Source organism: Thunnus maccoyii, chromosome 4 (assembly GCF_910596095.1).
Source record: "Thunnus maccoyii chromosome 4, fThuMac1.1, whole genome shotgun sequence".
NCBI classification, from domain to species: Eukaryota; Metazoa; Chordata; class Actinopteri; order Scombriformes; family Scombridae; genus Thunnus; species Thunnus maccoyii.
Genome location: NC_056536.1, coordinates 26,269,369 through 26,283,366, shown reverse-complemented (window position 1 = coordinate 26,283,366; position 13,998 = coordinate 26,269,369). Strand labels below are relative to the sequence as shown.

Genomic DNA, 13,998 nt, shown 5'->3' with positions numbered 1-13,998 from the left:
AAATCCTCTGACTGTTTGCTCTGTTTTCTGAAATGAAACGTCCCAATGGTTCCGCCGTCTCTCCCACAGGTCCTGTGCACTGAGACTTTCCCATGAAGACTGTGCATGTTTACTGGGGCTTGACAGATATATAGCTCTTTGATGTACCATACCAGTACCAACATTTTAAGGCTGCAGAGGCCAAAAGATGATACTCTAAGATTATTTTGTCTATTTTGTCAGGGGGAAGATCCCTTAAAATGGCAATTAAACTCTCAACTAAAATGAAAACAAATCCAATCTTACTTCAGTCCAGTTCAAATCTTTATTGTCCCACAAGAGGAAGTTCTTTTTGCAGCAAGGCAGCATGAAAACATAAATCATGAACACAACAAAGACAACTGAAGACATTAAAAGTGCCGGTATTGTACACACAATGAAATGCTCATGAGATAAAAGAAAAAAAAAACTTAAGACAAAGGGAACCAAGAGACAGTTTGTGTTGGATTAGAAATAAAAAGCTGATGCATCAAATTTTAAACCTGTATCTCTGACCAGAAGGAAGGATGTAAAACTCCATAAAAATATTTTAGTCGCCACTTGATTCTTTTAAATTCCCAAACTAACAAAGTAGGTCAGGACTGATTCTACAGTATGATTGATCTGTAAAATGACCCCATCACCCTCCTGTCAACATTAAACACATTTAACCTCTGCAGGAATTACAGTCTTTTCTGTTAATTCTTGCATATTGCCTCAGTGTGCACATCAAGGCTCAGTTTCTTGTACCAAGACAGCAAGTTAGTTAGTTAGTTAGTTAGTTAGTTAGTTAGTTAGTTAGTTAGTAGCTCTTTAGGGCAGAATGGCAAAGGTAAAAGAAACTCTGGAAAACATTAAATGAAAAATCATTTAATAAAAAGGTTACAGTATGTAGCGAGCATCAATAATCAACCCACCTATTGTGTTAGAAAAGGGTTTACACTGTTAGTGTTTGCACTGAAAAAAAACACGAATTATCATCCAGTAAAATGTTTTATATGCTAAGTTACTTATCATTCATCCATAACCATAATATATATATACTAACTTTGATATTTTATGTACCTTAGACCACATTTAACTGATAATGACATTTACTTCTTATGATGAACAAAACAGGCAAATAAGACCATGAGATGATCTGATAGACAAAATAATTCCCGTAATACCTTGTTTATATTTTCTTCTACATTAAAACGAGTGATTATTGTAACATCTGTCATGGGTCAAAATTTACCGCATATACTTTCCTATGCAAAAAAGAGAAAAAACAGCATTTTATTTTGATCAGTCACACAACAAGTGTCATCTCCAGTAAGGTGTGTGTTTGTGTGCGTGTGTGTGAGTCTGTGTGAACTGTGCACGCTGTGCCAGGTGTTCTGTGAGATGTGTGAAAGCATGAGAAAGCCCCTGTATGGTAATACAGCTGGGGAACAAGTGATGTGTGTCTGTGTCTGTGTCTGTGTCTGTGCCTGTGTCTGTGTGTCTGTGTGTCTGTGTGTGTGCGTATGTTGTGCCAGGTCTGTGGTGAGATGTCAGAAATAAAGCACAAGAAAGCTGCAGCCTATATACTGCTATACAGCTGGGATCTCAGTGAGGAGCCTCAGTATTTTCATGCCAACTATCATAGTGAAGAAGCCACAGATGAATCACCCAATTCTGCAGTTCACCTCAGTGCTACCTTCTCAGCAACTTTCAGCTCATTGTTTTGGTTTTAACAGGCAGGCAGCTGTTTTCTGCAAAAAGCTCTAAGATGACTAGAGTCTACAGCCACACTAGCGGATCTATGAGGTTGTACACTGCACAGCTGTGCTTTGAGCTAAACACTAATGTCAGCATTCTAACATGCTGATGTTTAGCAGGTGATTTTTTACCATGTAATCACCATCTAATTTAATAAAAAAAACATCTCTTCATGATGTGATTTTGACATCTGCAGGGATGTGTATTGTTGTTGGCTTGCTAACATTTGCTACAGCTGAGGCTAATGAGAATATTGTTAGTTTTGCAGGTTTTTTTGTCATAATGTGTCCATAACGTTGGACAAAATAAAATTTTGACCTGATAATGGTACTAGATGAAAAATCAGGAGATCATTATTGTCATTATCATCATTATTACAGTTCATTCAGATAAACAGAACATAACAATCCATCTGATAGTTGTCGAGACATTTTACTCAAAGCCACAAATATCAACCTCGCGGTGGTGCTAGAGGAGACCTCAGGGGATCAACAAAGTCAGAAGGATTCATCCTCTGCGGACCATGAATGTCTGTACTGATTATTGTTAGCCTATTTATAATATATAATATTCATCAGGTGGCCAGAAACACGCAAATATAAATGATAACATCGCGCTGTATCTCCTGGATGATAATGAACTAACAAGTTTACCATATCAACTTCATAAGTTGATGATATGTCAACGTTGTCTTTACAGCTTGTTTCCGCTGCCTCAAAGTGACCCAAAAGTCATTTATTGCGGGTTTCATTGACCTATATCTAACACATACATTTCATAATAATAAACATATGCAGCACTTTTATAGTAACTCAGTGTATTTTTTTTCTTCTCTTTGATCAAGGTAACGCTGAAATCATCCTGTCTTTGTGAGCGGCTTGAGGCTGCAGAGCTGCATCACACTGACTGTTCAATTGTTTACTTAAGGAAGCAAAAGCCCCTTTAAGTCTGTATTGCTGGATTCTCACCTTTGACAGGCTGCTGAATGCTGCGGGGTTGATTGTCTGAGCCTGCAGCAGAACAGAGCTGATGGTCTGTAATTGTTCAGTAATTTCTTCTCTGGGATTTCCTTCTACCAACTCCCCACACCCACCGGCCCTATTCACTGCACAGCCCTCCATCATCCTCCCTCTGTCTGAAGGCCTTGCCAAACGCTCTGGCACATGAAAACAATTGTTCTTGTATGTTTCAGGAGACACAACCAGCTCCTCAGACAGACTTTTCCCCCCCCACAGAAGCTCAGCTGACGGTCAGGCAGACTTCCTCCTCCTCCTCCTCCTCCTCCTCCTCCCCCTCTGGAAAAATCATGTTCAGTAAAAATCGGAAGCGAGGTATCTGAGTCCCGAGCCACAAAGTGACTCAGAACCATTAATATCCTTGACATCCAGGTTGAGCAAGGGGCCATCTCACCAGCCAGTGAGTGTTTGAAACATGTTGAAACAGCCTCTGCTTCAAGCAAAAGCTATTAAAATATTACCATGTGCAGGTTTGTTTCTAACAAGAGCTCTCTGGCAAGACTACAAAATGCTGAAGGTAAGCACCCACCTGGGAATCAGGACTGCGCTCCCAGATGAAGTTGAAAAAAATGTGTTACATCCTTCCCGTTTCTGGATCATCTATTTCACCTTTTTTTTTTTTCTTCTTCTTCTTTTGGGAGGTTGTTTGAGCAGTCAGTGCTGTCAGAGCTGTGATTTGTGTCTAATCTGTAAAGATGTTTTCAATTGTGCTTCCTGAATGTGATTGTTTCCTCTCCTGTACGCTTGATCATGTAAAAAGTATTTGTTGTCATTCAACATGAGCAGCTTAAGATGTTACATTGTGTCAGTATACATGAATAAATCTCCCCCAAAAGTGGAAACAAGAACCACAAACTGCAATCTGTCATGTACGATATAACATTGAGCTGCTCAATGGGCAAAATAAAAAAAGACACATTTTTACACTAATGATATTGTTTTAGGCGTACGCTGCAATACTGCAGCCATCTTGCATCCAAATCCTGCACCCATATCTTCTGAAAATTGTCATTAAGTTTATTTATTTTGGTTTATTTTAAGCCTTGAGTCTCAGAGAAGAAGGTGGGACAGAACATCTCTTTTCCTCTGTCTCTGTTCAGCTATATTTATTTACATAAAGTTACAAGGTTTTGCCCCTCAAAGAAAAAACTTCATATAGCAGAAATATAAGATAATAAAGAGAAGAAACATGTTTTTTTTCTTGTTTTCTGTTTCTAACTTTCTCAAAAAAAACAACAACTATCTAGGTCATTTTTCCTTTCAGGTCAAAAAACTGGCAGAAGGGGTTGGAACTGCTGTCTAGCTTCATTTAATCCTCACTGAATTTCCTCCTGCTCAAAATCTCTTTTGGGATTAAGAGATGCGAGTGTCCGAGGAAGAGAAAAACTCACCAAAGTAAAGTACAAACCTTTGCAGGGGTCCCCAGGTGGGTCCACATCCTCGCCTGTCAGACATGTTAAACAGATCCACACTGACCTTATTTGCTGCCTTTGCTTTTCTCCCCGGTTTATTCTGCCATCAATTTGTTACCTGTCATCTTGGAGGGAAAAAAAAAAGTCTCCTTTCCGAATTTCTTGAAAACTCACTATTTGGTTCACTCGCTCTGACAACTTCCACCAGAGAGCTGTACATCTGGGTCCCAGCGCCGGATGATGTCAAGACTGGCGCTGACCCAAAGCCCGCCGCACAGAGAGTTCCTCCGACAGGTCGGCTGCGTTGTTTTCCCTTCCTGTGCCTCCGTGACATCTTCCTGCCGGTGGGAGCCTCTGGGAGCCATTTGAGGAGGCCTGCTGGACCCCGAGCATGGAGGACTTCGCACAGCAAATTCCAATTAGCCTGACAGGGCAGGTGGGGGAAGGGGATGGAGGGGGAAGAGGGGAGCTTGGACCCCCAGCATGCACCTTTAACTGCCTTAAAATTCACTTTCCATACAGCCTCCTGTGTCACCGGGGAGCTTTCCTCTGTCATTCTGAGGACTGAGTTTGTAGTCTGATTCAAAGCGATGCCAGACAGGAACTTGGGCTCAGCTGTCTGTGTGTCTGAGCTGCAATCCGCCTGTTAGACCGATCACTCGAGTGACTTTTTCAGATTGGAGGAGACAGAGAAGAAGCCCACAGGGACTGGACTTCTTTTGCTTCGCAGCCTGATTTCTCAGCAGTTATGAAATATTTCCAAGTGCAAGTGGCCTCGATTGGCTCTGTGCAACGGAGAGCATGTTGCAAGAGAACGTGACATCTACGAGGGAAAACTGATCAACTCCTGGAGTCAAAAATAAGAGTAATGATCTGTCAGATTCAGGGTGATTCATCAACCTCTGCTGACATGTGAACTAATAAGAAATGAAATCACAGATAGAAAAGCATCTTCTAGGTCAACAACACGATTATATTTGCATCATTTGCCATGATTACACGTCAACAGGGTTTCACTTCTGGGCTCCACTCTGACCTCTGACCTCTGGTCCCATCTCTCCCTGTCCATTGGGCCCACAGCAGTGATTTATCCCTCTGACATACCAACAGCTGTGTCGGGGGCTCCGAGCAGAGTGTGGGCTACTATTTGCCGTGACTAATCGATAACAGACTTCAAAGCATTTGGAAAAAATATGCCGGGCAATGACACCAGAAACCTTGAAACCTTTGCTGTGACTCCGTCGGCTTCATAAACAACATTTTGGCAACACTACTGGAAACAATGGACTGTGTGTGTGTGTGTGTTATCTCAGACTTTTTATCTTAGAGTTGGAGCTTAAGAAGATATATGGTTTTAAATGGAGCCAAAGATACAGCTAAAACAAATACAGTATGTTCCTTGAGCATCTAGTATTGCCAAAAAATATGCTAAATATAGTAATAAAAATAAATTATAGCTAAAAATTTGAGTTGAGAGCAGTCATTTTCCAAACTGCAAATGAACTATTTCTTATATAATAATATGTTTCTCAAACACCACCCAACTAGAGACAGAGGAGGTCTCAAAAGATTGTTGGTCCCAGAAAGATGCATAAACATTTTCAATTTTTTCTTCATTTTATCCTCATACACTGTATACAAATACAACAAACTAACATTGTTTTTGTGTGAAAGCTTTTTTTTTATGTCACAGCTGTGTTTCTTGTTGAGATACACCTAATCATCAAAATTAGGAATCAAGAAATATTTTGATAAAATATATTTTATTTAAAAAAAAAAAAAAAAAGGACAAACACTCATAAGTTTCAAACAAATGCGCTGCATCTTTGAAAGACTTATGCTTAAATTTCTCAGTCACGTATAAATAGTCTGTTTGGTTCCATCGTTTGATCCAGCATGTACATCATGTGCATGTGTGTGTGTGTGTTTGTGTCTGTCTGTCTATGTAACACCAGCTTTGACTCTTCCCTGAGAAAGTCTTTGAGGATTTTCAGGTTGCTAATCATTCACTGGTCTTCAGTCAGCGTCTCATTCGCAGCGGACCCAGCCCTCGCATTTTTAAACAGTCTTTTCCATCCTTTATCTGGAAAGAAAGAAATGCTTCAGTCATACACAGATTGAACAAGATTTAATGTATCTACCCAAGACGTCTTTTTATTATTTTTTCTACGGCAATAAACTTTTTATTTTCTTCTAATCAACAACCAATTAATAACAGCAACATTTCCTGTCCAATTAATTTGCAAATGCAAGATTAAGCTTAAAAATATGTTGTATATCACATTATATTTGCACCACAGTGAAAGTCTTACAGTAAAAATGAACCATCTATGTGTGTTTGTGTGAGTAATTTACTGCCAGTGTCAAGATGCTGTGCGTAAAAGCGCTTTTACGCACACTACTCCAGTAAAAAAATATTAAAGTTACATAAAAATGGCCATGATTAGTAGATAAACAGATGCTGCAGCAAACACAGCTTTCTTATAAAACTTGATCAAGATCAACAAATCGTGTCTGGGCTCAGAGCTCAAGAGCTTGTTTCATGTTCTGTGATATTTTCCGCACATTTAACGCATCAGTTGTATTTAAACTGGACTGGAATTAAAGCCTGTTTGATTATGGAGATATAAAACAGCATTTACCCCTTTTCTCTGGTTGCTCAGACAGAAGGTGCAGATGGTCCGAGGCTGCTTCGCCCCGCTCTCTCCTTGCGCATGGACCGCGCCGAGGCATGGCTGACCATCCGCGCCGCCGTCTCCGAGAAGAAGCACGTTGGCCAGATGGGAAATGTAGCTGGACGCCAGGCGAAGAGTTTCAATCTTGGAGAGCTTTCTGTCCACCGGTTCGGTGGGTATGAGAGTCCGGAGAGCTGTGAATGCGGTGTTGACACTTTGGGTCCTACCTCTCTCCCTGGCGTTAGCCGCGCTCCTCTGTTTTATCACCGACGTGGTGTCTCTTTCCAGGTTGCCTGAAATCCTTCTTCGTTTTTCGGCGCTACAGTAAGATTGCTCCGAGCTGTCGTCGCTTTCACTGCGGTTTTCATCGTCCTCGGATGTGATATTGAAGTCTGAATAGATCAAATGCGTCGCCACAGGCCGCAGCATGGCAAAAGTCATCATTAAAACTTAGCAGTCCCAGCTCCAAATCCTCTGGAAGATCAGCCCGAAAACCAACTCAAGGACGGACGCTACATCTCAATATAGCAGGAAAGCTGCATATAACCACCTGAGGAGAAAATACGTGTCAAATAAAGCTGACCGACTTTTCATCAGTTTGCTTTGGCCTATTTTAGGGATGGACCCTGACTACCTGGTCAGCTGGGCTCTTATAGCTGGATGGGAGGAGCTGCAAGCAGCACAGTGTTACAGTAGCCTCTCAATGCAAATATACAAAATGCCAGATTGTTGTAACAACATCACAAATCATTTTACAAGAATATTACAATAAAACATTAAAAGATAAAGTGATAGTGATGCTTTTTATCACTGAAACTCACACAAACACACAGAAATGTTAAAGCATTGGTATGGTTTTTTTTTGCAATTTAGTTGTTATTTACCACAATTTCAATGCAATTATAGATTTTATAGACTGTAGTATTGCAAGACATATTATAGCAGTAAGTACCTGTGTGTAAAGGATGCAGGGAACTCTCATCGGTTATAAAATTCATGTTTGTGGGCCAGTACATTATTATAAACTTGCAAAATTCAAATGTAGGTTATAAAGTTTTTTTTTAATGGCACAAAGGGAGTGCAGGTTGCTTTTCTGCTATTTTACAGTTTGTTTTCTTGTGTTAATCTGACATGTTTATGATGCTGCCACCCGCTGAGGTTTGTTTTTGTTAGCTGGTAAACCACACCGGCACAGTCAAGACCCAAAATAGACTTAATATCTCCATAAAACTAAAAGCAGCTCGCTCAACATCTAAACAGAATGGTGCAGGTGTTTGGAGAACTTGTGTATGTAAATTCTGTTTGTCTCAGATTTCCAATGGAAATCGGCGAGTCAAATGTAAGAAGTTCTTTAATTTGAATATCTTTTTTAGGGAAGCTCCACTTGTATCACTGTTGCACAGACACAAGCAGGCTCAGACTAATCTGTTGAAGAGTTAATACACAATCCAGAGCTAATTATGTCCCCGTTATTAAAGCTGCCTCTGCCTCACACTGAGGAGCACAGGTCAGGCAGCAGGAGAAAGTTAAGTGTGAGTAAATAAACAGTGAGCAGATGATCCTGGAATGGAAAGTATTTATTTGTTTGCTGCCCTGAGTTCAAAAAAACAAAGCTGGTGGCAAATGGATGATTTAGTCCCTCCGAGCCACATCAGTAGACACCCATGTCTGCTCCTCCGGCCACAGCCGACAACACGTTCAACCACTTCAATGCGCCTCAGCTGCATCAACAGTCACACATCAGACAACCAAACTGTCTGCTGAAGGAGCACTGGGGCTCACAGAGGACACAAACCAAACTCAGAAATCTGCAGAAATAACGCCGTCTCTCCAGAGACTTCACTTCGTATGAGCTAATTAAAAAAAAATATTGCGAGCTGCATGAGATACACAAACTGATTTTTAATTTGTTGTGATATCTGACGATCCGGTAAAAAACACATTAAAAGGTCAACAAATGCAACGCTGAGCCAAGAAATTATGTTGCAAGTCTCAGACACTTTCTGTTGCTTTACTGTGCGGTTAACTACATTAACCACGACTCATGAAGTGTCACTCTGAATTTATTGCGTGTCTTTGTGAGGCGTGAGCCGACATACGCTTGAAGCCGTACGAGAGTTTAAACATATATATATACTGTATGTGTGTGTGTGTGTTAACATGTTGACTCGAGACCAAACGCTGAAGATGAAGCTTTCTTGGAACAACTCTCTCATTTCATGGAATTGTGAAATGCTCTTGAGCTCGTCCGGAAGAAGTGGATCCATTTATCCATAGTGATGAGGCGAAAGCATGTTGGGTTTGCCACCCACTGAGTCCTCTGTGTTGTGCTTCAGAGATCTCTGAGAACAGCAGATCTGTCTGAGCCGCAGAGCAGAAAGGGGAAGGTTTTCCATGTCTGTGCTCTCACATTTTACAAATAAAATCCAGCTGAACTGTTAGTGAATAAAAGTATCAGAGGAAACTTCTGAGAGAATTTTTGAGAGATGAAATGTTCTCATGTCTCTTACTAGAAATTACACCATTAGAAAAAAAAAAACATTGTAAAAATATAAATATGGCATAATAGCAATAAGTTCTAGCTCACATGGTTAATTGGCTTTGTTTGAGGTATGATCTAGTTTTCCTAGTGCACTAAAATTTGCATTTACATGCTCAGTCAATCAGAGAAAACCTATTTACTTACACAACAGCCACTCTGCTCCTCGTTCACTTTTCTTTAACCCTGCTAGAGGAGCGGATCAACTGATGGGTGTTGTCTTCATTGAGTCACCAACACTGGAAATAGAGAGTTGGTTCATGCCTACTTAAAGGAGAAGTCTGGTGATATTTCTATATTTTTCTTACTGTCAACAAAACCCACGAAAAGCTGGAAAAACAACAATGAATTGCTCCAACTGTTATTGTCTGTGCATCCAAAGGCCTATATAGCTTATTCCTCTGTGCCGTAGAGCTCCATTGTTTCCCAAAATCCATTAAAAACACATTAATGAGCCACGTCATTGCACTGGGTTTCTTTATGATAATGAACAAGGCCACTGAAGTTTATTTTTGGTCAAACCGACCAACTCCAAAAATACTCTGAGCTGCAAATCGGTGGCTGAAATTTCCCACAAATACTAAGGTAGTTCTGTTTGAGCAGCGTTTGATAAAAAACTACACCGCTCAGCTGTTTTAGGAAATTAAAAAATGAAAAATCCTGCCGTGAGTTAACTTAACTGTTTCAGTGTAACTCATAGCAAGCAGCTGTTGTCAGCCAAAAAGCTCTAAAACATTGTACACGACCTGCCGAGCACCAAATGTCACAGAAAGACAACATCAGCAACTAGCTGGTGAAGAAAGTGAAGCATTTAGTAGCTAAGTGGAGACCAAACAAGAGTTAAAGGAGAATGAATGCTGGACTTACATTCAGCAGGTGGACACACGTTAAATCAATGCTCAGCTGGATGTAAACAGGCAACAGTGTTAATAAGTTCCCCATATTTAGTAAGGAAAAATGCAAAATATCATTGTGTCACAAGCAAAGTTAATGTATAGAACAACTGCAGTGAAGAAATGAACACATGTGGAAAACTAATCTAATTTAAAAGACTTTAAAAATAATATATTGAAATCTGATAGATTTGTTTGTTTGTTTTGTTTTTCTTGTGTTGTTTGAGTGTTTGTAATTATTCTGACTGTTTCCTTGTTTTGTTAGAATTTTGGTTTTTGTTTGATTTGATAGAGATGAGTATCATGGACTCTGGTGGCAGATAGTTGAGTTTTCATATTAATCATAAAACTATTTTTTAAGACTAAAAAAGTATTTAACTTCTTCCTTTTTGAACATGGAAGGCCTTATTTGAATTGTTTACAGGGATTTTTATGTATATGTTTGCTGGTGATTTTGTTTGTTTTGTTTTGTTTTCTTACTTATATATTTTTATTTCGTTTTTTCTTTCAGCATGTTCGAAATTTAAAAAAAAGAAAAACTGAAAATAAAAATATCAACTTAAATAGTGTTAATAATGTCAGTTTTGTGTTCACAGCTTGATTCCACTGATGCCGAGTGGCCAAAAAAAAAAAAAAAAGCAGGTATTGCAGGTTTGAGTATAAAGTTGCGTTGAGTTAAAGTTTAAAGAAAAAATAAATAGAAAAAACAGACGTAGTCACAATAACAGCACATCACATATATCTCATCTGTGCTAACGTGGCTCAGGTGCTGTATGTTAATCAGCTTTTATGTGATAAATTTGTCAGTTTTTTCCAGATCCGTGTTGGGACATAAATAGGACTTGTTAGTGACAGACTTGTTTTTTAAGGTGCTGGGGCCTCATTAAGACGCAGAGGAGCAGCGCTTGTAAGTTCATGTGTTAACAAGTAGGTGCATCACTCACCCCTTTTGCAAATTTCACCGTTCTGAGGAAACTAGAGACGTGTTTAAGCCAACAAAGTCACTTTACAGGTTTGAAACCTGTGTGAAATATAGCCTATTGCTGTTATATATATATAACATGTATATTTTCATCAAGCTACATAGAGATGGAGGTTCATGCACAATGTGTCTCTGTGCAGCGGTGGGGGTCACAGGGTGGATACGACATTGCAAATCTGGCACAAATTACACGCCTGCAGCCACCAGCAGTCGGCTGGAATTCCGGATAGGAAGCTGTGAGAAATCATCAGCGACTCAAACAACTAAACCTAAACTCTTTCAAGAGGATTTGGTTGTAATGCCTCCCCAAGTGGAACAAATGGGTGAGCTAGCAAACCAGAGATCATTTTTCAGCTTTATTTCAAACGTATATACTGACTCTGCAGGAGAGCCAGAATCAACTTTGTAAAGGTCTTTTAGTTTTATTTTTTGCTACTGGTTCACATCATAGATCCAGCAGTGATGAGGAGACTGAACATTAATCACATTACTTTAAGACAATTACACACCTGAGTGAGTTTTGCCATAATTAAACTAGAATTGTAAAGTAGGCGTGTAAAGGTTTAAACAGATTTTAAACAACTAGCAGACTATTTTAATACATCCCCTTTATTTCACACTGGTTAATGAAAAAAATGACTAGTTTGGACAGTATTACATGTTTCAGACACGTACAAGACCAAGAAACACAAACAATCCAAATCAGATTAAGAGACTGATCAATCTGTTGATGATCTGATTAGCTTTTGTACATAAATGTGCTACTTACACCACCATCACTAAAGGCCATTTGCTAGAATTTCAGTTTTATCAGCGATTAACTGACATAAATTATGTTTCATTCCTTGTTTGAAACAACCTCAGCAGTCATTTAATAAAACTAGTTTGTTGAAACAAATAGTTTAATGTTTCAGATGAAAGAGGTGCATATACCAGTCTTATCCCTGCTCAATGCTTTAAAGTCATTTAAAAGTCCATTGAAGGTCGGCCATGTCTCTTAGCTTCAGTTCATGGTTACTGAAATAATAATAATAATAAAACTGTGAGAGGAAGTTTCAATTCTCATGTTTGTCTTAAGAAACCTCAAACACTGACCTTTAAATGGACTCTATTTGTCCATTTTAATATCACACTATTATAATTTCTTTAACAATTTTGCACTTGAAGAGGGACCCAATACGTCCAAATATAAAAAAATTATATATAATTTGTTTTCTCAATCATGCACAAACTATCTAACCACTATCTAGCAAAATGACGAAAGGAGCAAAACCTTTTGTGGTAATTTCACACCTTTTTAATCTTCACTCTTTTCACATAAAACAATCTATTTCAATATCAGTCAGCTTGGTTGCGTATTCTTCCATCATTAGTCATGTCGTTCTTTCGTTTCAGCCATTATATAAAAACAGACTCGGGTATTTATTTATGTAATATGATCTGTTTTTGGACTGTTGTTTTAGGAGGGGAGCTGCACGTTTAACAGTTTGTACACATGAAGTGGCCTCAGTAAGCTAACGTGTTAATCCCTGAGTAATGGAAAAGAAAATGGGGGAAAAAAAAAAAAAAGTATAGAGAATCGACATGGAAACAATCCATTTTTGAAAATGACCACAAACACTTCCTCTTCTTAGCCCCAAAATCCCCTTGATCTGCTTAAATCCTCAAAGATAAAGTGTACAGAACCACCCATGGAAACGGCTCCCCGAAGCAACAGGTGCACTATATTTCTTCATACCGGTGTTGCGTGTCAAAAACCCTTTGAGGATATGGTTACTTCCACACAGTGAGCGAGCCACAGGAAATCTTCTCACACGCGACGATTTGGAGGGGAAATTTAGAGTCCTTTAGGGCCGGTCGGTAAAAGCTGCGCCGGGTCTCCCTTCATTTCCTTGATGGTCACAAAGGGAGACCAAGAAGCATCTCTGAGCTCTCATTGTGAGGGCGCTGATGTAGGACAGGCCTCGTCTCTGCGCAGTGACCTGGAGATGTATAGTTTACCTGCATTATTCTGGAAACGTACAGTTCCTTCCTCTCAGACAGAGGCATGGAAACTTTTGTCTGACTTGATTTAGTAAGCAGGGCCAGTCTCAAGGTCACTGCCAACAACACAGTGTTACAGTTACGCATTTACTTAAGATTATTCAACAAGAAGGACGGGCTCACAAAGTCTCTTAAAACAACAGTCAGGAGCCTTGAATGAACATTGAAACATGTTTTCCTTGCTGTAATCATTCCTCCTGTTCATAATGACCGTTAGAAGATCCTTTCATAACGCACTTACAACGTAAATGATGGGGGGCAAAATCCGCAAGCCTCCTTCCGTGCAAAAATGTATTTAAAGGTTTGTCTGAGTTTGCCAAATAAAGATAGATTGATAGAAGATATCTTTCATAGTTACAGACTTTTTAGTAAAAAAAACATCCCTCTGTGTCTCGACAGTGTTTTCCTGTTCAGCTGCAGTGGAAGTATAGTAACAAAAAGAGGAAATTTGGCACTAAAAACACAGAAACTTTAAAAGAGATTGACTTGATTTAACTAATTTGTACAGCTGGAGCTTCAAATGAACTTTGAAATACATTTTTATACAGAAGGTGGATTTTTCTAATCCCAACACTTACATTGTAAGTGCATTATGAAGGGATCTTCTAATGGTCAGCATGAACAGGAGGAATGTTTACAGCAATGTTCATTTGGGCTCCTGACTGTTGTTTTAGGAC

The 13,998-nt window shown here is 39.3% G+C and overlaps 1 protein-coding gene across 2 annotated transcripts; it reads right to left on the bottom strand.

Moving 5' to 3' along the window:
• Window positions 1-5,984: 5,984 nt before the first annotated feature.
• Window positions 5,985-9,339, bottom strand: tcf15 (transcription factor 15). 2 transcript variants are annotated; one of them, XM_042409535.1, is made up of 3 exons: window positions 7,499-9,339; window positions 6,832-7,414; window positions 5,985-6,272 (listed from the first exon to the last, which is right to left on the bottom strand). In XM_042409535.1, the coding sequence occupies exons 2-3, from the start codon at window positions 7,306-7,308 to the stop codon at window positions 6,210-6,212; spliced, it is 540 nt and encodes a 179-aa protein (XP_042265469.1). In that variant the 5' UTR covers window positions 7,309-7,414; window positions 7,499-9,339; the 3' UTR covers window positions 5,985-6,209. The 2 variants fall into 2 exon arrangements, with proteins under 2 accessions (XP_042265469.1, XP_042265468.1); XM_042409534.1 differs by having other exon boundaries at window positions 6,832-9,339.
• Window positions 9,340-13,998: the final 4,659 nt, after the last annotated feature.